Consider the following 22390-nt stretch of genomic DNA (forward strand, 5'->3'; position numbering starts at 1 on the left):
CTGGCATGGTAGTGTTTTTCAAATGAAGTACTGATATGCTTCGTTATACGAAAAAGTTTTTGTACTGTCGAGTGGTTGGATCTAAATCCAAACTTCAAATATTTTTACAAAAAGAGTGCATTATTTTTAGATTTTTTTTGATTCCAGTATGGCAGTATCAGTATCTAATCAGTATCGAATACTTACCTATAAGCAGACTTATATTAATTTTTCAAGTTTTAGTTATAAATAAAATTAATTAAACGATTTATACATTTTAAACTTCAAGTTTTTTCTGGTTTTTTCAAGATTTTTTATTTTTTTTATTTTCAAAAACAATCTGTACAAACAAGCACATTAAGTAATTTAGATATAGAATATATACATATTTTTTTTTTTTTTTTTACAACAACTTTTAAGGAAGTCATCCATTGGTAACACCTATGAACTTATAGTTGGGTTTGGATCACGATTCCAATTACATTTGAGCCTGCGAGGGGGGTTACCTGGGATATGCCGTGAAGCCATATCTTTAATGAGAGGATTAGTACTGGAGTTGAGTTTAGAGTAGAAACGGTGGTAGTGAATTTTGGCGTAGTCAGTGACATTGGTTACTTTGAGGTCGTTGTGGAGTGAAAGGTTTGTCATGTACCATGGAGCACCAGTTATAGAACGTAGGGCAATGTTTTGGAAGGATTGGATAGGGCGAATTTTTGAGGGTTTAGCTATCCCCCATATTTGAATACCATACGACCAGACAGGTCTGATCATTGTATTATATAATAACATTTTGGTTTTTAGATTAAGTTTAGATTTAAGAAGAGGTCGGAAGAGATGGAGTCTACTGTTGGCAAGTTTCCTTTTGTTTAGGAGATGGGGTTTCCAAGTTAAACGCTTATCTAAAATTATACCTAGATACTTTGTCTCGTTAGAGATAGGTATACTTTTATCTTTAAGTTTGATGGTAGGGCAAATGCTAGGGCGTAGCGCGAAAGTGACTTGGGAAGATTTGTTCTCGTTTATACTAATCATCCAGTTAATGGCCCAGTTATCTATAAGATTTAAATGTTCTTGAAGGTGTTGTGCAGCTATAGTAATGTTATTCAAGATTTGAATTTTGAATGTTTAAAAATAATTCATGCCTATGTATTTTTAAATATTTAGGTATAATATAAACCTAGTTTTCAAGCTTTTTGAACAAGCAAAATATTGTTTATTGACATTTAAAGAAAAAAAATCAAATATCTTAAATGTCTATAAACAGCTCAAAAATTCAAAATATTTTGAAAATTATTCAGTAATAGAAAACGGTAATTTAAATATTTGACGGAATTCGTTAAAATTTTAATTTCAAACACTCAAAAAACATTTTGTGAATTTTATTCAACTTTTTATTTTTTGTTCTTTAATTAAAATTGATGGAGAATTTTTCAAACTTTTTGACCAAGTGAAACATTTTTTGTGAAAGCATCCGTTATTAGTATAAAACTTGACACAGCAACCTTCAAGCGCTACTTGTCGATTTAAAACAAGGTTTATAGATAAAAAAACTGATGATTGATAAGTTTTTGTATATAAACTATCAAGTATAATAAATAAACAATAATATTATCTTAATTCACTGTGTAAGATACCAAAGTCTATGATCATGACAGAAATTACGGTTAATAAGAATATAATAATGTACAATATAGGATTCGTTCAGAACTTAGAAATTAGTCTCAAGTCAATACTTACTATTTTACTATATGGTTACCAGTAATCAAAATCAACTGCGTTTTTTAATGGTAAAATGAAAAGAACACATTGTGACGAAGATAATGACCGAGAATCCGACGATTCTTTGTTGGATTTGAATTTCCAGTCTGATGAATGTGAAAACGAATCGTTAAAGAAATTTAAAACCGTGGTCAAAACTACTGTTATGGCCGATGATGAAAGTTTATTTCAAAGCCAAGAAATAACTGAATCATGTGACAATGTTATTACAGAACATTTTGTGACTGACCATAGTGATGTATCTGAATCTCACATCAAAGATGGTAGGCCAATCATTTTATTTTTACTAAATAATAATAGTAGATAACTGTAATAGGATTGAATTTGTTGCAGTTTGTTAAATTTATGTCTAGTTTTAAATGACTTGTTGCATTTTAGCTGTACCAAATGATACAAGCAAAACATCTGAAACACAGGAAAAAGAAACTATCAATATGGACATACAAAGCGAAAAGAAGGGAGAAATGTTGTTGGAAGCCATAAGTAGTGATGATGATATTGCATTGGATAGTGAAGAAGATGGTGCTTTGGTATTATTTTCAATTATAAATGTATAAATAATTGTGCCATTGTCACTCTACCTAATTTGTTTTGTACTTTAGGATAGTGAAAATGGTGAACATTTTAATGAATACACTGATGATATAGTAACACATTTTGATCCATCCTTGTTCCAAGCCACTCCATTGAGAGTAAGTAAAATATTTGTTTTTATATTAAATATTAATATAGTATAGTATAAACTATACATTTTAATTACTGTTTGATACAACTTTGAAATATTTTTTGTTTTTTTTTTTTATAGATTATCCAAGATCCATCTTTATCATTATTTGAATATGTACATAGAAAACTAGGCGATGATTCTAAATGTAATGAAGTAGCTGAACTCATGGATTCTTTGGAATATTTATCAAAAACTATGGATTTAAATGAAAAATGGATTATTACTGCAGAACGAACTGTTACCATTTTGCCCAAAACTTTAAGTCACATTCTAAATATTCCAGGTATAAAATAATGTTATAACCTTACATGAAATATTTATGAGTTAATTTGTTCTTAATTATAAAATATATATTTTTTTCAGAGTATTGTCATAAGTTATTCTCTTTAGTAAATGTAACACTCGATTTCGAGTGTGCTTTAAAGGAGTATGTTTCGATGTCGACATTAATTCTTCGTCATTTGAAGGTTGGCATTCAACTGATCGAAATACTTTGCCATTACAATGAAGATTTATCTGAACATCTAATTAAACATCATCAAATTCACAATAAATTAATTAATTTATTTTTTGTCGAACATATGTGTTTGTCTCTTAAATTAAATATATTACGTGCATTAGATTCTAGTCTTAATGGCTTAGAACCTATTCGTCTCTTTTTATGTGATGAAGTTTTTGATGGACTTAACGGAAATCAAACCTTACTTAAAATATTGTCAGTACACCAGAGGCCTCGGGTATGTTTTTTAATAACTAGTATTTTAAGGAAAATTCACTTTTATGAATTGCTGCAAAAGATGAATACAGATATAAAAACTTTGGATTCCAACCAAGAATTGTTATTGCAAGATTGTTTGGCAGAAATTACTACTACGTATATTAAAGCACCAATTTTGATGGGTTGTCCTAAAAGGTTTTTACAAGCTCACGCACAATTTGAGCTTACTCCAGCATTAACTCATTTTGATGTTTATCCAACCATTTATAGATTATTTGATGATTTATCACTCATTAACTGTTTAATAAAAGTATTAGAACAACCAAATTGCAAGGGTACTTTAGAGCAAGATATACTTAAACTTTTGAAAAGTTTAATGGACTGTGATCACGGTCTCAGATATTTATGTTGCAGGCATAAAGAGTTAAATGAATTGATCAATATTCTGGATAAAGTTAATACTGAGTTCAAATTAAAACTCATTTACCAAGTAAAAGTTTTAACTCTCATTGATTATTTAAGCTATTTTTGGGAATGCAATTTAATGCACAATTTCAAATTATATCAAATGGATTCTGTTGATTTTCTTCATGATATGTTTTCACTAACTCAGTCCACAGTTGGAAAATGTGCTGTTGTGAATGTTTTAACTATGGGAGACAACTTAGATGTAATTTTAAATTTTTTTAAATACATGGAACAATGTAAATCAAAAAGTGATGATTTACATATTTTGTATTCATTGGATTTAATGAAGATAGTCTTGGAAATTGCAGACGACGTTAGCTATTTAAAAAAATATGGAACATTGATATATGAGTTAGCATGCAAACACAATTGTTTTAATGATTTAATTGATTGGACATTTCCATCAATCGGGCATTCAGCTTTTTTCCATGACGACGTCAGTGAACTTTGTAACATTGTTAAAAACAACAAAGATAACTGCTTAAACTTCAGTAAAACATTAATAACAAGTTTAAGAATTTTAAGATATTTGGGGTTGCCTAATGATGAAACAGCATTTAAAGGGATTGAAGATTTTGTTGAACTTAAATATAAGTATATTACTTTACAAATGTATTCACATGATATGCTAGGAAACTTATTAACTATTGTAGAAAAAATATGTGATGATTATAAGCAGCCATCAATAAATGTTTGGAAATTAACTGGCAACAAAGCCAAAAATATGATGTCCATAATTCGACCATCAATGATGTTGATTAGATATATGATCACATTATTAATACAGACCCGGAAAGATGCTTTTAAAGATATAACACCTATCAAAGTATTATTAAACTTATATAATTTAATGCATAATGTTCCTGAATGTTCTATAATTCATGAAGATGCCACCGAAGTTGTCAAAGATATACACAAAACACTTGAGGCTTATGTAGAAATCAAAATTGGATCATCTATGGCAAATGAAGTAATTGTCTGGACATTATCTTGTCCATCTGTTTTCTTCCCCGGATTGTTACTTTTATGCAAGTTATTACCTTTGCCATTACCAATTCAAACTATAAACTCGTTAGAAGAATCTGTTATTACAACTATGATATCTTTTCGTAACATGTGGATAGATCATTTAGCTAAAATCAATAGCAGTTTGATTGAACTTATTACTGTTTTGAGCTCAAGTAGTTACTTATTACAACCATTGAAATGCTTATCTATTAATATTGCTGATTTAAGCATAACAACATGTTTATTAGTTACTCGAACAATATTGGATGCATTAGTAAATGCTGATAATGATGATTGTTTCAACCAATGTTTAAATTTACTAACACAGTTATGTGACAATAAAGAATGTGCAACTATAAAGACTGCAGTGTTACAAATATTAAATGACGAAAAATTACATGAAAATTACAAAAAATGTATTTATAAGATATGTGAAAATATCAAAATAAGTGATCAAGGATATTCTCCTTTATTTGTGCAATGTTTATGTGATACTGATATCATACTAAGCGGTACTAGTAATTATCCTGAAGAGAATTTACCTAGAAATAGTGTTCCTAATAAATGGTTTTATACCAATATCTTAAAAGCACTACTGAGTTCATTTGAATCTTGTGCAACATTATCTATATTGTTTATGGCTATTAAAACATGCATAGTGATCATAAAAAACGATTATGGATTTTATCAGTTCAAAATAGTTTTAGATTCATTTCCTAAACCTTTTTATAACATTTTTGACAATCTAATGCAGAACTGGAATAAAGAAGATATTCATTGTTTGAATACTTTGATGTCTACTATTGAACTTTTAAACTTGTGTACTGAAAATGACACGAATACAAAAAGAAAATTATTTATGAACTCATCAATGTTGAGGAAATATTTGAATTGGTCAAATCATGGGAAAGATCATCCTTTATGCTTGTTGAAAGAAATTATGCAAAAAGATGATAACTTGGTTGGTTATGAACAGTTAGTTCATCTGTCAGAATTTTTAAATAATGACCAAGTATCAGCAGAAGAGCTTGCTAAACCTCAACTGGCTACAGTTGATTTGTTGACATGTGCATACAAAGATAGAATTTTTTATGTTGTCAACGACAGTGACAAGAACTATACAAATCAGACTATCGATTTGCATAGTGATGCTATTGATAATTTGGGAGAGTGTAATATCGAAGAAGTTGTCTCAGATTTGCCTGATTTTAATATTAAAGATAAAATCTGTGATTTATTTAAAATTGAAGATTGCGTTGTTCAACCAGATCCAATAGTCCATAAACGAGAGCCTATTGTGATAGAAAAAAAAGAAAACACTATTAATACACCGGGTAAAGATATTATTTACTTGTACGTTACGGCTAAATTTGAAATGAATAAATTTATTGTTTTTATTGATTACATACAGTTAACACTTCTACGCCTGTAATACGCCATAAAGTATTTAGTAGACTTGGAACGATACAACGATCTGATGCATTCAGAAACCGTTCACCCAACACATCTAGGCCACCATCGTTACATGTCGATGATTTTGTTGCAATGGAATCAAGAAATGTTAGACAACCCAGATACAAATTGCCCATTCAACCCATTCAAGTAAATAAACATATACAATTATACAATATTAATACACGCATGATTTATGCGGTAAATTAACTTTTTAAATTTTAATTATTTTTTGTATTACATTAGGATTTAAATATAAGACTGCGTGAGAGACAAATGGCATATGAACGTTCATATAGTCTTTTAAGCCCATATAAATCGCATTTAAGTAAGACTTGAATAAATGGTTTTTTTTTTTTTTTTTAATTGTTAATAAAATATTTCTTTAATTCTAGGTTTACATAATTGGCATGCTCAATTTAATGCCATGGCTCATTTACGTGCAGATTATCGTCAAACAATGAGTAGTAGACATTTAGAAATTCAAAGACATTCATTAGTTGCAGAATGGAGACAACTCAGAGTAGAGGCTGAACTCAGGAAAAATCTAGCTTACTCTAGGCGATAAATATTAAAGAATTTACAGTCTGAAATAATTAATAACTTGGAAGTTAATATTATAAAAATATATTTCAACCAATAAATGTACAAATAAATTGTAAAATATTCATTATACAACAAAACAATAAATTTTATGATTTTTTTTATTCAATTTTTACATTAGTTAATTCATTTGAAGTATCCATTTTATTCATTTAGCTATACATGAAACTGAAATACAGGGTTTTATATTCCTGTGTAAATTTTTTTTAAATTTTTGTACTGTTTAAATGTAACACACAATTCCTGTTTTAATTTATCATTCCAAAAATTAGGACAATGGAATATAAAAAAAAAAAAAATGTTTAAAATATAAATACTACAGTATACTTAAAATAGTAAATAATAATCATTTATGATCACATTACGTATAGTCTGTCCCACGAGAGATGATGCCGGATTTGCGCATGTAGGATGAAATATGTTTGACCAACTGGGTCATCGTACTGGGTGCATCCAAATTTCACAAGAATTTGGTGAGATATGTGTAGAGTCGACTAGTTTTTGTTTCCGCGCAGCATGATCTCTCTCGGAATTGGATATAGTTATTGTTATGGTTCTAATATTGTATTTTGCACACATTATTTTCCCTAGTATAATTAAAACTAACTATTTTCATATAATATAATGCATGTACAACAATAAAAATTTTGTTCTTATTTAACAATAAATATGCTTAACATAGTAGATTACCCCATTTATAAATTAAATATTAAACAATAAACATGTGCATTGAACATAATGTTTTTAAATGATGAATAGTAAGAATATTATTAATAATAATATGATACATTGATATGTTTAATAATTTATAACAATATTACAATAATTTTTGATAAATAGTATTAAGATTAATGAAACAACTTTGTTAATATTGCAAATAATAAAATGAACACAACACTTTGGTGAGCAACAGAAAATATGTATTATTTTAGATAAATTAAATAATAAACATTTACTATAATGCATAATGATAAAATAATTTTTTTAAACATTCTGAGATATAAATAAATAAAAAATATTAAAACTAATAAGTTTCTATTTTTATTTTACTGAAAACATTACTTTAATAATTGATATGCATTTGCTAATTTGTAGAAAAAATAAATACTTTTAATCACCTTAAAATGTATACAATAAAATCATTGAGATAGTTATTAAGTTAAATTGTGTAGGTAATGTGTGTTTATAATATAAAAGTTTGTAATGGTGGATTTATCATATTCTCAAATACATGAACGTGCTGTAAGTACATATGAACATATTAATACTTTGAAGTTTAAATGTTTAAATATTAGTGGATCGTGAACTCATGAAAATAATTGTACGTGGAAAAGTTTAAAAATGTATAAAATATTTTTAAAACATAATAAATAGTTTACAAAAATACAAACCCAGGTTTGTTATTGCCAAATTTACATAAATAAAAGATATGATTTAATTTTTGTTAAGTCAATCTGTGTAAATATTATAAAATACAGTATTTGAATAATAATACTTAAATAATTATGTCATGGTGATTATTTCAATTTAATAATAATATTAGTAAATATTAACTAAGTTAGTATTGAATATTATAGTTATGTAGTAAAAATACAATAATATTTATTATCCAGACTATTATTTAGCTAGGTTTAACTGCAAATATTTGATAAATAATACATTTTTCAACAGTTAGATTTTTTATTATACTTAATTAATACTAATTTTCATACTAATGACAATAGTAATTATATGAAATATACCTACAAGTATAATTCCAAAATTATATAAATTGAGATCGAAAATATTATTAAGTTATCATTTTATTATCAAAATAACTCAGAAAAGGATTAAGATAAACTGTGTATCATTTTATTAAAACTATAGTACATAATCATTAAAAGTTATAGTTTTTTTTTTGAGATATAAAATGGAATATATGTGCAATATGTTTAGTTGTGAACCTGCTACTAAAACTGAGTAAATTACAATATAATTAAAATACAATTTTGCCTAAAAAAGTGCCTCCTACCACTATATTTCACAACAGTATTTAATATTTACAGCAATAAATACATTTTAAAATTTTTGCAGTTGAAAAAAAATAATGTTATGAGCGGTTAGGACATACTCACATGTATCAGATAAAGATAACCAATGACAGATAAACAATAATTATAATTTACTACTCTAAATTTAGAAGACTAAATAATTTCTGTTAATTTATTACAAAAATGTAATTTACTGTTACTATATTTAAATATATTGACAAAAATATTTAATATTAAGCAATACAACTGGGATGGCAATCACAATTTCTATGCAAGCTTTTCAGTTCAATATAAAAACCAATTTTATATCTCCTTAAATAATAATGGTAACAAGTGAGAAAACTTAAACTTAATAAAAGATTTTTATAATTATTAGTTAAAGTCAATTTATTAAATTTATTTTAGTAATCAAATTAAAAATGTAAATTGATCAAACAATGTAAATAAAATCTCTTGTTAAGTCTGTACACATAATATATACAAATTCTAATCCTTGCAGACAAAAATCCATTATAAAACATAATGTTTATTGTGTATTGCAATTTAAAAGTTCTGAACCAATTTTATTGAATTTCTAAGAAATTAGAAATACAAAGTTATAATATATTAAAAAAACAATATAATAAAAACAAAGAAAAGCCAGTTAACAATAATTATGTATAAATATGTAAATAGAAATAATTTAAAAAAAGTAGTTTAGTTTTTAATGATATGGCACTATGTCAGTCTAATAATTAATATCTGAAAAAAAAATAACAGACAAATTAATGAATATATAAGGTAAATGTATGTCAATAACTACTGGTGACAATCAACACTTACAACTTAAAATAAATATTTTTAACATTACATAAAAACAATTGTTTCAATAATCCTGATACATGTTTAAAGTGAAAAAGATAATTTTATTTGTTAAATTTTACCTATTTAAATGTAAATCAAAATTGTGTACTATCAAAAGCTAAAAACTATTATTAATTTCAATAAGTTTATTTTACTATTTTTTCATTTTAAAATAAAGACTTCAACAATAAAATGTACCTGTTAAGAGTTCCAGATTCTTTGTTAATTGATTTAATATCAGATTTTGGATCAGGTGAATAGGAACTCCATGATGTTTCAGCACAAGTGACTAACTCTTTTACACCACAATCATTTAAAGATTTACAAGGAACCACAATGCAGGTTTCCAATATATTATAAGCACTAAAAAACAAAAAGATCAATTAAACAACAATCACAAATAATACATAATGAATGTAAGTATAGCTATTTTAATTTTATGTTATAAAAATGTAATTAATCCAGTAAAAAACATAAAATATTATTATATCAAATTTTAACTTTATACTCATTACTACATACCTTGCAATTAGACTATCAATCCAACTGGTCATTTTAGTTTTGGTACGATCGATAAATTTATTTTTTGTTTCCAATACTATTGAATTTTTGAAAACTTTTATCACATTTGTCCAATCTTCAAAAGATTGTTTGTAATTTTGGGCTTTATTTATAAAGCTAAAATAAAAATATTTAATTTAAAATTAAATAGTTAAAAATTAACCGTTATAATTTACTTCATTTGACTAGCAGAAATAGATGTATCTCTAATAGTATTTGACGGAGTAACTAAAAATTGAGTATATGCCATAGTTACATTTTCATAAACTAGCAATACGGTCCATATTCCTTGAGACAATGGCATTGGTAAAGTTGGTTTATCAAATGTTATCTAAGTTATTATAATTTTAAATAAATTAGTTAACTGTTTAAAACAATTTTAAAAATTACCAACCAAAGCTGATTCCTCAATATTTGTAGATGTGACATTAATGAGTTCGTCATATGGATTTAACCACAAAAATTTAACTGTAAAACTATGTTCACCAGCAGTCCATTGGTGTATCAAAACTGGTTCTGTATAAGGACTTATGAGACGTATAAAATTCCTAGACATTTGTTCTTTTTTGTCATAATCTGAACTGACGATAAAATTCTGTAATAAATTAAGCTTAACAATATATTTTCATAATAATTATTACATTTTTTAATTACCAATAATCTATTGACTGGATCTCTATTATGTATAATTATTCCTTGTAGCTTTGGCCAACACCAACTTTCAAACAGTAATTTGTTAGAAGTATTTGAGAAACTAACTTCATATTGAATTAAAAACCCCTAATGAAATGATATTTTATTTAAAAACTTATTTTATATTATTATCAATTATTATTAAATCAAAATTACTTTAAATTTATCTTTGTGGTGATAAGTAAAAACTTGTAGTAACTTATCAAGACTACGGATTTGACAAGTTGTATGTGAAGTAGTTAGATGTTTTGTTGCAACTCGAGCAAGACTGTTTCCAACAATGAGTAGCGATTCATCAGGTGCTGGATATACATCATTATAATGATATACATTTTGCCAATAGCTCATACGGTTTTTAAAATCTAAAATAAAATTCAAATATTTAATTTAAATTTATTGAGTTATGTTAATTTTTGTACACTCAAATTTGCTAATATTGATTAAAAAATAGGTACTTGTTTGTTATCACCCCACCATAAAGTGTATCGCTATTGTTCCTACAATCATCAAATTTTACTAAAAATGAGAAAAAATGTTGTGGTCGATTGGAGTAATTATCTATAATAAAAAATATATAAGACCAAGCTCAATAATTTTGTCAGATTTTTGCAAAGTTTACAATAATATGCAACAAGCAGAATTTTAACATGGTACGATTAACCATATCTACCATATCTATATTTTTATTGATCTAGACACAAGGGCACACACTCAAAACATCGAGAGGTTGTGGGGTTCTGCTAAGTGGGAAAATAAAAAGCGTCGATAAACTAAAATAAATTTTCTGAAATGGTATTTGGCAGAAGTTTATAGGAAGAACATGTCTCAAAGAACAAAACGCATTTGAAACCATCTTAAAAGATACATCTGAATTCTGTCCTCCTATATCCATTATAATTATGATAAAATATACACATTATACCTATATACTTACTTAAGCATTTCTTATACTATTGATTATATATATTATTATTTATTTATTTATTATATTTTTTACTTTATTTATAGCGAGGTGATAACAAATAAGTACCAATAAGTAATATTTGAAATTATGTTAATAAAGGCACTGTTTAAATATTTTAAAAAGTATTTACATTACCTGCAGGGTATTCTCCATACAACCAAACTTCTAATGTATCTATAATAGATAAGTTTATAATAGGTTCAAATTTACGAGCAAAATATACTTGTTTCTTTTCAGTGTTCTATAGAGAAATATTTAAAATAATGTCATAAGTATTATTTTTGATAAAATTAATTTTAATAATTTTACTCTAATATAATTCTAAATTATATTACCTTTATACGATTCCAGTCATCATATCGAAAAACATTTGGACTACAACCACACCAATCAACTACATGGCGATATTGACATTTACAGCCAAGCCATCTTTTCCAGTTAGTTACATGTAAATTATTATCAATGTAAGTTTCACAAAAAGGCGAATTCCTTAATACAGTGTGGAAAAACGACTATAATCAAGTACATAAAATTTTCAATACTTAATATTTATTTTTAATTTACTTAGATTAAACATTGTTTTAAGTACCTCAGCTGGTAATAATGTATACTTGAAGAATTTTGATAAACCAGAAATAAGAGTATCACCAGTCACTAGATAATCGACAAAAGGTCGAGATAATGCTAGCCAATCACTACCACCATCCCAAATAATACCTTTTGGCAATTCTTTTTCTCCTACACGCCACATTCTAGCTTCACACTCTACAAATGTCTTGTCTAGTCCTTGTTTTTGTATAAATTGTTGAACTTCACGACCATGTGATTTCACAAAATTATGTTCACGATTTGCAGTTAAAAACTTTACCAATGCATCATTTGACCTTGTATCATTAATATAAAATGTTTATTAATAAACTATTTGTTAAAATGTAGATTTTAAACAAAATATTGGTTAATTTCAAAAAATCAAAAATACAAATTGTTTCATAAAATGTATACTTACTTTATTGGAAAATCAGATTCACTAAGGTTAATAACAAAATCCCAGTCCCAAGAAGACTGTACAAGGTCTGACATAGCATCCATCAGGGTGGTTAATAAAGATGCACCTCCCCAGATGGTGGAATGCCTTCGCCGTGATAATCGAACATTGCTCAATGTTAATTCAATTTTTGATAATTCTCTAAACATGTAATCATGTCTCTACATGTAAAAAATAAATAAATAAATAATGGTTAATATTTACATGATGCAATTTGAGATATTAATAGTCTTACAGCATCTACATGTATAAAAAAATAATGATCACGATGAAATAGTGCTTTAATTAATCTATACACTTGTCTTACAGCTCTCCCATTCAATGTCAAAAGAAATACAATTCGCACAGGAGGTATATTTTTGTGTTTAAAATTTGGTAAAGGTTCTGAAGCAATTTTAGCAATGAATTCTAAAAAAAAAAAAATCTTATTAAATAATTGTGAAAAATTAATCAATATAATATAAATAATGAACACACTAGAAACACCAGTTTTAAAAACATTGATAGTATAATGTCCACCACACATTTGATTTAGGTTTCCTGGACATTGCATATCACAAAATGTGTCTGGAAGTTTTAAACCCAATTCTGGAGTTTCATTACCACAAAAACATTCGGTTCTGCAAATATTAATTATAAACATATTTTACTTAAAATGTTAGAATATTTAACATTTTTAAAAAATATATTCATTATTAATTACCCATATTCCACTCCAGCATAAGCAAAACCAGATTGAAGACAAAGATCCACACAATTTTCTTGAGAATTAGTATATATAAGAGTAGTTTTATAACCAGGCAATAATTTAATTTCTTTGCCATCACGAAAACATCCAACTATTTTATTCTCTTTTACATCTAATAATAAATTAAATAATATTAATAGAAAACAAAATATGAATGCACAATATAAGATTTAATACCATTAGTTGGACATTGATGTGGCAATCGTTTGGGATAGGGAGGATTTGTCTTAATTAGACACGATATGTTTGCTATAATCTGTTTACAAGTAACAGTTTTTGCACGATGTAATGCTGATATACACTCACGGCCACTTATATCACAAGGTGGAGCAAAACCTAATTCATCTACTCCTAATACTCTAAAATTATCAGTCTTATAGTTGTTGTGCCTTTGTTGAAGTGCTTTATTAAAGTATTCATTTGACGATGCACTATTGTCCTTGTCTGGTGGCAGTTTATTACGATGATTACTACCACTCGGAACATTGTTATAACTTGATTCTTCGTCATCACCAATACCATAATCAGCTACATTCTTTAATCTGCTTAATGACTAAAATAAAAGTTACTCTTATTATTTTTTATAATTTAAAAAAATGTACAAATGACATTATTCTAAGACTGATTACATTCGGGGATAGTTCTTCGACAATTGAATATTCTTGAATGGAAAAGAATACAAACGCTAGTACAATTTGAACACATAAGATGATTGAACCTCCAATGCAAAACAAACGGTATCTTTTTAGCCATTTAATATCCATGGTTGTCGTTATTGTTCTTCAGCTTTAATGCTTCATTGACACCAGCTAAATGAACAAACATAATTTTCTTTATTTTTTACTACAATTCAAAATTTACGGTGGCTAACATCTAAAAATTTCAAAATTATTTTAAAATTGTATAGATAGAATCGTCACTCAAGTCTCAAATTTAATGTTTTAAGTTTTAATACTTTTAATTTCACTAATCATTCATTATCAGTAATTTTCAAAGAGGTTACAAAATTTTTTTTTTTATCATAAGTCATATTTTAAACTCTTATTGAGGTATCTTATAACGCTGGTATAGTATCTTTTTGTTTTTTGATACACCATTTGTGATTTGTCATAGATTTACATTCTTATTTATCTATGCCTATTGTAAATTTTGGAATTCGAACTTTGTATTTTTTATTTTCTTGGCTTTACTGCTTTAGTGTTAGGTACCATATAGGCAGTATTAGTTGTAGGTACTTCAGTATTAACAAATCTTGACTTTTAATTGATTGATAAGTGTTTTTATTTTTTTTAAATCACGGTCTTTGATTATAACTCAATTAAATACGAACTGAAGAACATTAATTTATTCTGGTGTTTACTCTAAAAACATTCCATTTCCAGTTTTTACACCTATTGTCGCATCATGAAGAATTCCAACTCAAATAATATAATTAATTCGAAAAAAGTTGGTACAAAATTTTACGTGTTTATAGTAATTTTTTCATTTCTTTGTAGAGAAGTTTACTCTGAATGGAACACTAGAGATTATATGAAACGTGATCATTCACTATTGAAACCATACCAAGGTAAGACTAATTTTAAGGAAATATACGGTTTATCATCTAATAGATAATTATTCTGACAGGATCTGGCATAACAGTACCAAATTGGGATTTTATGGGTTCCACTATAGTGACAGACAAATATGTGCGATTAACACCCGACTTACAAAGCAAGTCTGGTTCAATATGGAACTCTGTAGTATGTATTTGTATTTTATAATATTTATAAATAAATTTTGTGGTCAATTAATCAGTCAGATAGTCTTATTAAACATCAAATAAATTTACTGGTGGTTGTAGATTGCTTTCATGTTTTGTTGGTTGTTTTTACTTTAGCCTTGTTATGTCAATAATTGGGAATTGCAAGTACAATTTAAAATTCATGGAAAAGGAAAAGAAAGTCTTCACGGTGATGGAATGGCTATTTGGTACACCCGAGAAAGAATGAAACATGGGCCAGTTTTTGGCAATAAAGATTTATTTGAAGGACTTGCTGTTATAATTGATACATATAGTAATCACAACGGAGAACATAATGTATAACTGATAATTACTATAAATTTTTTCACATTATTTAATGTATATATTTATTTTTTTAACATAATAGCACCAACATCCTTATATTTCATCAATGATTAACAATGGATCTTTACATTATGATCATGACCGCGATGGAACTCATACAGAATTGGCAGGATGTGAAGTTAAAGTTAGAAATTTACTAACTGAAACTCATATTTTAATAAGATATACTGGCAATACACTAACTGGTAAATTTTATTAATATTTTTAATTACTTTTTATGATATGATTAATTATTTTTACTAATTTAACAAAACATTTTAGTAATGACAGATTTAGAAGATAAAGCAGTATGGAAACCTTGTTTTACTGTTGAAGGCGTTGAATTGCCAACTGGTTACTATTTTGGATTTTCGGCAGCAACAGGAGATTTATCAGATAATCATGAAATTTTAGCTGTTCGACTATATGAAGTGGATTCTGATGACCCTGTAACTATACTATTATTTATTTTGTTGAATATAATTAAGTTTTTTTAAAAATATTTAAACTTAATATTCCTAATGCCTGTTTGTTATACTAGCCATATTAAATAATTGCATCAAAATTATATCATGCAAATAAATTACAACACTATTAGATAGTATTTTGAATTTTAATTGACAAACGTTTGATAATTATTAATTATTAAAATTTAAAATTCTACTAATATAAGAGTATGCTACTTTTTATTATTTTTTTTATATACTGATCATTTTATCATGTATTTGTTTTTTAGAATGAAGCTCTTAAGGATCGTTCAAATATAATTCCAAATGCTAAAAAATTCAGTCCACCAAGAGGTAATTTTATTAAAAACATGAATGATGTATGTTAAATGTAAAATGTTTTTCTTTTCTAGAACATATCGAAGACACAAAGAGTCAAAGTTGGTCTGGCTTAAAAATATTTTTTATCGTCTTGTTTGTTATTATTTTAATTGCTGCTTTAATTGTTGGTGGTGTATGGTATTGGGAGTACCAGCAAACTCAGTCACATAAAACATTTTACTGAAAAAATAGTTGAATTTTGTAAAAAATAAAAAATAATTTGTATATTTAAATTTTAACATTGCCATCACAAAAAAGAAAACAACAACCATATTAGTTTTTATTAATAAAATTATGAAAACAAATAATTACATACCATGTTTCAATCAAATTTCAGTCAAAATAGATCATTTTTTTTTTTAAATGTAGACTCTTGTGTTTGTGTATTGAATTTTTTTTGTATAATATGTACGGTATTTATGTTCCATTTTAAATTCCATTCTTTCTATTTATTAGTCATTAGATTTTAGACTGTTGTACCATAGATTAAATACACTGATACACGTGATCTACTTTTATACTAATTATTAAATAATTCTAATAATATATTATTAATAGTTTTATTTTATCTGTTTTAGCAGACCTGTTATTAAGACTGCTTATTAGGTTATGTTAAACTAATCATTATGACAATGTATTATAGGGAACGGATTTTATTGTAATAAAAATATCATTATATATACATATATATGTACCAATTTTTCTTAAAATATAAAATAAAGATCCAAAATATGTAAATATCAAATCATGTATTAGTATTGAAAATTACAAAAAAAAAAATACAGTTTTTTAAATATAATTACCAAATGAAATCAGTACAGACGATGTAGGTATATAAAATTATGAGTAATTATTCTGAAACAATGCAATTAGAAACAATACATTGTTAAGAGCTTTGCAAATAAAAATTGTGACAGTTTGATCGGAAAATACTCTTGTATTGATCAAGAGAAGAGTCCAGATTAATAGATCTGATAAGGGAAGGGATGTAATTTATATTTATTATATCAAATGTAGTGAATTCAATGTCCGAAGATTTTTTCCTATTAAAATATTTCTGATGTTAGATATCCAGTATTTGTTTCAATTGTATTGAATAATTTCTTTTTGACTACTTCTCCCATATACCTAAATTTTTTTTGTATTTATTTGTAGAGTTCTATACAAGATTAATATTTTCTATTAAAGACATGATTTTAGTTTCTAATTGCTTAATTATCTGAATAAAAAAAATCAAATTGGCTTTTTTAATAGCTGCAGTCAATTAATTCAGTATCGAAATTAGAAGTAACATTTTTATTTTATCAAAATGAAATAGTATTGAATAACCTTCAAGCCATAAACTCCATCATGTTACTATAAATTCAAGAGGTAAAATAAGATCTGGATACATTTCTTTAAATTTTAAAACATAACTTGAAGATTTCAAGAATATTTCTTTAATGGTCACTATTAATTGATTAATTATGGAATAATTATGTCTTATTACTTCTAAAATATGATAAGAGCATTAAAAGCCATCTGCTAAACATGACAATGAATCAGTTTAAGAAAATATACTGTCAAAACACTACCGGCTTTAATCATATAAGAACAGCACCAGCTAAAAATAAAAATACATTTTCCTACTTAACACTATTTGGCCATAATAAATGTATAGTATTGTACAATAATACTATAACTAAAACATGAAGGTACTCATATTTATCAAATATGTAAAATAAATTTGGGTTTATTTCAATTGGAATGATTTAAATTGTATACATTTCTTATTGGTTTGAAAATATCTGATTCCAATAAAAATATGCATTTATAATAAAATCTGTTCCCTAATAATAATATACCTAACAGTTTATGTAACTGTCAGAAAAGATCAAATTAATTTTTTATGATAACAGTAGAGTCCTTAAAAGGCAATTCCTTTAAAATGGCATCAGTCAATACTATTCTTAAAATATAGGTATCTGTAAAATAATATGATAAATTACCTCTATGACAAAATAAATTTTGTGTATTGATTAATGTCCATAAATAATATTTGATTAAAAATAAATTTATAATTAAAAAAATATTTGATTATTACTTGCTAGCCATGTATTTCAATTCATGTAGATTACCTATTTCTGCCATAAGTTCTGTCCCTTATATATTTGATAAATCAAACAAAGCAAATATAAAAATACTGATGTTATTTGATTTTATTAATTAATTTAGTAACTAAAAAAAATTATTACTATTCAAAATGTACACTAATTACATTTACACACTTTTAACGATCTGACAACTTGTCTACCATTACACACCATCATTTTTTTAACAGTACCTTGAAGTAGCTGATTTTACTAAATCAGCTTTTGATAATTCGATATTTCTACAGTCTTTCTCCTCTAAAATACTCCATAATAGGTAGTTTAAAGAATTGAGTTCTAGACTTTCTAAGAACCAATTTTGAGCTGTGATAAATTTGGATAAATTGTTCTCCAACGACGTGTATCATTTTTTAATACCTACGTTTGTAATCATTTACATGAAAAATAATCGTACTACTAACTAGAAAAAGTTGATATAATACTTAATTAAAATTATATTTAAAAATCAGTCATTAGTGTTAGGTATCGTAAAATAATTATGATTGTAGAAAAAAAATTAAATAAGCTAAAACAGTCTTGGAAAACTCAGCATTATAATTCATTTGAAACATGTCAAGGAAGTGTTATCTTTTTTCAGCTGATTTAAATGTGATTGTAAATTTTTTATCTGCCTATCTTTCACTTATCAATGAACTCTTGTAGTCAATCTAAATAAATATTTAATTCTTAATTTTTATTATAATTGTAATCCATAGCCAAGTAACTTGTGATTTTATTTTTTAAATGCATCACAAATTCCTTAATTTATCTAATCTTGTATTTCATGTCATTAATTTTATGTTCCTGTTTATTTATTAATGCTACAACGTCTACAACTTCTTTTCCAAAATATATTTTACTGAAACAATCAGTTTTTGAGGAATATTAACACAAAGTTTCACTAATAAGATCTATAATTAATATGTTGCTTTAGCTAAATAGTGTATGAATAACTATGTATACTAAACTTGTAACTTGAATCATTTCATTATTAATAAATTATGATATAAAATGGACAATTTTGATTTTTTTCTAATTTTAATTGTTTTTCAAGTTCATCAACCATTAGTTTAAAGATTTTAAAAACTGAAATATAGTATTTGGGTCAGTTATTGATAACGTTTTTATGGTTTCCTTTAAAAGCAATAACTTCACTTTTTTTAACACCTTTAACACATTTTATTATAAAAAAAAAAATTGGTTATTTGTAGCTTTTTAAATTTAGTTTTTTATTTCAAATATCCCAATTTGAAATCTTATTTGTCAATGAGCTAGCTGGTACATTTTGTGAAGGTCTATTAATTTTGACCAATAATATTTTATTATTTCAGCAACCAGAGCTATTAAAATTTACTGGTTATCAATTGAATAGCAAACAATATAAGTAATAATTATGTCTTGCTTACATCAGAAAAATTTCTGATTAAGGTTTTTTTTTTTGGTCAAGTAAATTCAAGAGTTAATCCAATGAATTACGTTATTTAAATTCATTGGATTATCATTGTTCAAAGTATCATCTTGCGATGACAAAGGAGAACTGCATAATTAATTTTCATAGTTTGAATTATCACTTTTAGTTGTCATTTTTTTTTAATTCATACAATAAATAATACGAATTTATAAAAAAAGAAAGTAAAAAATTATATTAATAAAATAATTATTGACAAAAATAAAACTAGTTACTAGGCAACATATATTGTTTTCAGTTGGAAGATTAAAAATTATTTTTAAAATCAGGAACAAATAAATATAATATAATGAGACCTTAAGGAAGTCTTAATAAAATATCTAAAAATGAATAATTTTAATCATTGACATTATCATTATTGTCAGATTCATCAGAGCATGAAAAATCTCTTTCAATAAATTCCATCTTAAATTTTTTAAACCCTCTTGATATCAAATGATTACGATTTTCTTTATCATCAGCAACTTGTCTCTTTAAATTTTTTTTTAAATTCTTTGTTATTCTGGTATATGGCATTATTTTACATTTTCTTTCAGGAACACTTTTATCCACAATTTTCATAAGTTCTTTATAAATTTCATTATTTTTGTTTATAAATGGTATTGCTTCATTAATTGTATTTCCATGTAAAATATGCTCGTTTGGTTTATAATGTTCAGAACTGTTTATTTTGTAGTTGTTTTCATTGATAGGGTTATGCATTAAGTTATTATTTTGACTTGCTGGGTTATAAGTATGTGGATGAAAATGAGATAAATAATGTGACTTATTAGAAATATTACTATCACAGTCTTTATTATCTTTAAGTTCATATTCTTCAACATCCTTGGGAATAATGGTATTATTTATAATTTGAGCACTTGAACTAATAGGAGTAAAATTATTAACATCATTTTCATTTATTTGAACATCAGAGTTAATGGGAACAGAATGTTCATCAATTTGAGAGCTATAGCTGTCAATGAAATCCTCAGTTATTTTATAACAATTCATACATTCCAATGGTACATCGGTTTGAGTAAAATTGTTTTTCCCATCTACAATACCTAATGATTTTGCTAACTTAGTAACACGATTCATAAACTGTTCATGGTCTTCTAATAAATTGGTTTGAGTATATTTTGGTTTTTTAATAACACCATGTAATGCAGTTGATTGATTACTATTATCACTAGTAGAATCAGAATCATTAAAACTTTCATCGGTCGTAAAATCAGAGGAATTATCAGCTGATGAATGATCTGTTTTGTCCCTAACATCTAATGATTCAACAGATGATTGATCATAAATTGATACAGACTCATCAGAATTGTCAGAGCTTTCATTACTTATAACATCTGAATATTTATAACTTGGCGTAAAAGATGTTTGTGTGTCGTGGTCATATAATTCAGATGATGGTCGATAATATTCATTTTCAAAGTTATTAACAATACCATCATTATCAATCATAATATAAGCATCATCCATCATAGAATTAGCTTCTGATTCTTTTTCATTGTCTAATGTTAAAGTGGATGATTGATCATGATCAGTAATAGCAACATTAGAAATTTTGTTATTTATAATAACAGAACACTCTTTGCTTAGTAAACATTTTGTTTCGTCTTCATTATTTGGTATTAGACAATCATATTTTAAATTGTCATTCATTTTAACATCTCCACTATCCGAATTTTCTTTACCACCTAATATTTCTCCATCATTCGAGTCATCTTCATCGCTCATACCTTCTACATTACTTAAATTATCTATATCACTTGTATTGTCTTCACTTAGCAAACTGTGCTCAACATCAAAATTATCACCTTTTTGATAATTGAGTTCATCTCTCAAATTATCTTCATCCTGATAATCAAGTTCCATACTGGATTCCTCTTCATCCTGTAAATTGAATTCAGCATTAAAATCTTCTTTGTCTTGAAAACTTAGCTCATTGTCTAAATCATCTTCACTCTGCCAGTTAATTTCATCGCTTAAATCATCTTCATCCTTTAAATCGATTTCATTAATCAAGTCTTTATCATCCTGCAAATTAAGTTCATTGTTCAAATCTTCTTCATCTTGCAAATAGAGTTCACTGTCAAATTCTTCTTTAATCTGCAGATTGAGCTTATCACTTAAATTATCTTTACTATGCAAATGGAGTTCACTGTCAAATTCTTCTTTAATCTGCAAATTAAGTTCATTGTTCAAATCTTCTTCATCTTGCAAATGGAGTTCACTGTCAAATTCTTCTTT

At 26.2% G+C, this 22390-nt stretch overlaps 4 protein-coding genes across 6 annotated transcripts in view; 2 read left to right on the plus strand and 2 right to left on the minus strand.

Moving 5' to 3' along the window:
- Positions 1-1534: 1534 nt before the first annotated feature.
- LOC112597470 (protein virilizer homolog) lies at positions 1535-6770 on the plus strand. 2 transcript variants are annotated; one of them, XM_025343532.1, is made up of 8 exons: positions 1535-2021; positions 2137-2288; positions 2361-2450; positions 2564-2768; positions 2849-6013; positions 6091-6281; positions 6378-6459; positions 6527-6770. In XM_025343532.1, exons 1-8 carry the CDS (start codon positions 1772-1774, stop codon positions 6697-6699), a joined length of 4308 nt encoding a protein of 1435 aa, XP_025199317.1. In that variant the 5' UTR covers positions 1535-1771; the 3' UTR covers positions 6700-6770. The 2 variants fall into 2 exon arrangements, with proteins under 2 accessions (XP_025199317.1, XP_025199318.1); XM_025343533.1 differs by having other exon boundaries at positions 1944-2021; positions 2092-2288.
- Positions 6771-9464: 2694 nt separating this feature from the next.
- Positions 9465-14634, minus strand: LOC112597444 (xylosyltransferase oxt). The gene is made up of 16 exons (XM_025343492.1): positions 14248-14634; positions 13796-14171; positions 13574-13730; positions 13348-13490; positions 13106-13278; positions 12832-13031; positions 12415-12709; positions 12161-12337; positions 11961-12066; positions 11018-11223; positions 10823-10948; positions 10563-10763; positions 10345-10499; positions 10130-10285; positions 9806-9970; positions 9465-9505 (listed from the first exon to the last, which is right to left on the minus strand). The coding sequence occupies exons 1-16, from the start codon at positions 14380-14382 to the stop codon at positions 9499-9501; spliced, it is 2778 nt and encodes a 925-aa protein (XP_025199277.1). The 5' UTR covers positions 14383-14634; the 3' UTR covers positions 9465-9498.
- A 122-nt stretch (positions 14635-14756) lies between these two features.
- Positions 14757-16794, plus strand: LOC112597445 (VIP36-like protein). The gene is made up of 7 exons (XM_025343493.1): positions 14757-15185; positions 15245-15360; positions 15498-15698; positions 15769-15931; positions 16008-16174; positions 16462-16525; positions 16585-16794. The coding sequence occupies exons 1-7, from the start codon at positions 15023-15025 to the stop codon at positions 16734-16736; spliced, it is 1026 nt and encodes a 341-aa protein (XP_025199278.1). The 5' UTR covers positions 14757-15022; the 3' UTR covers positions 16737-16794.
- A 3565-nt stretch (positions 16795-20359) lies between these two features.
- LOC112597474 (protein PFC0760c-like) overlaps positions 20360-22390 on the minus strand; it is an 8879-nt gene continuing 6848 nt past the window's right edge. For both annotated transcript variants that reach the window (XM_025343537.1, XM_025343536.1), the window contains exon 3: positions 20360-22356. In XM_025343537.1, the coding sequence (XP_025199322.1) occupies positions 20486-22356 (1871 nt within the window). In that variant the 3' untranslated portion in view covers positions 20360-20485. The remainder of the gene's footprint in view (positions 22357-22390) is intronic.

Source organism: Melanaphis sacchari, unplaced genomic scaffold (genome assembly GCF_002803265.2).
Source record: "Melanaphis sacchari strain LSU unplaced genomic scaffold, SCAv2.0 Contig41_pilon_pilon, whole genome shotgun sequence".
NCBI lineage: Eukaryota > Metazoa > Arthropoda > Insecta > Hemiptera > Aphididae > Melanaphis > Melanaphis sacchari.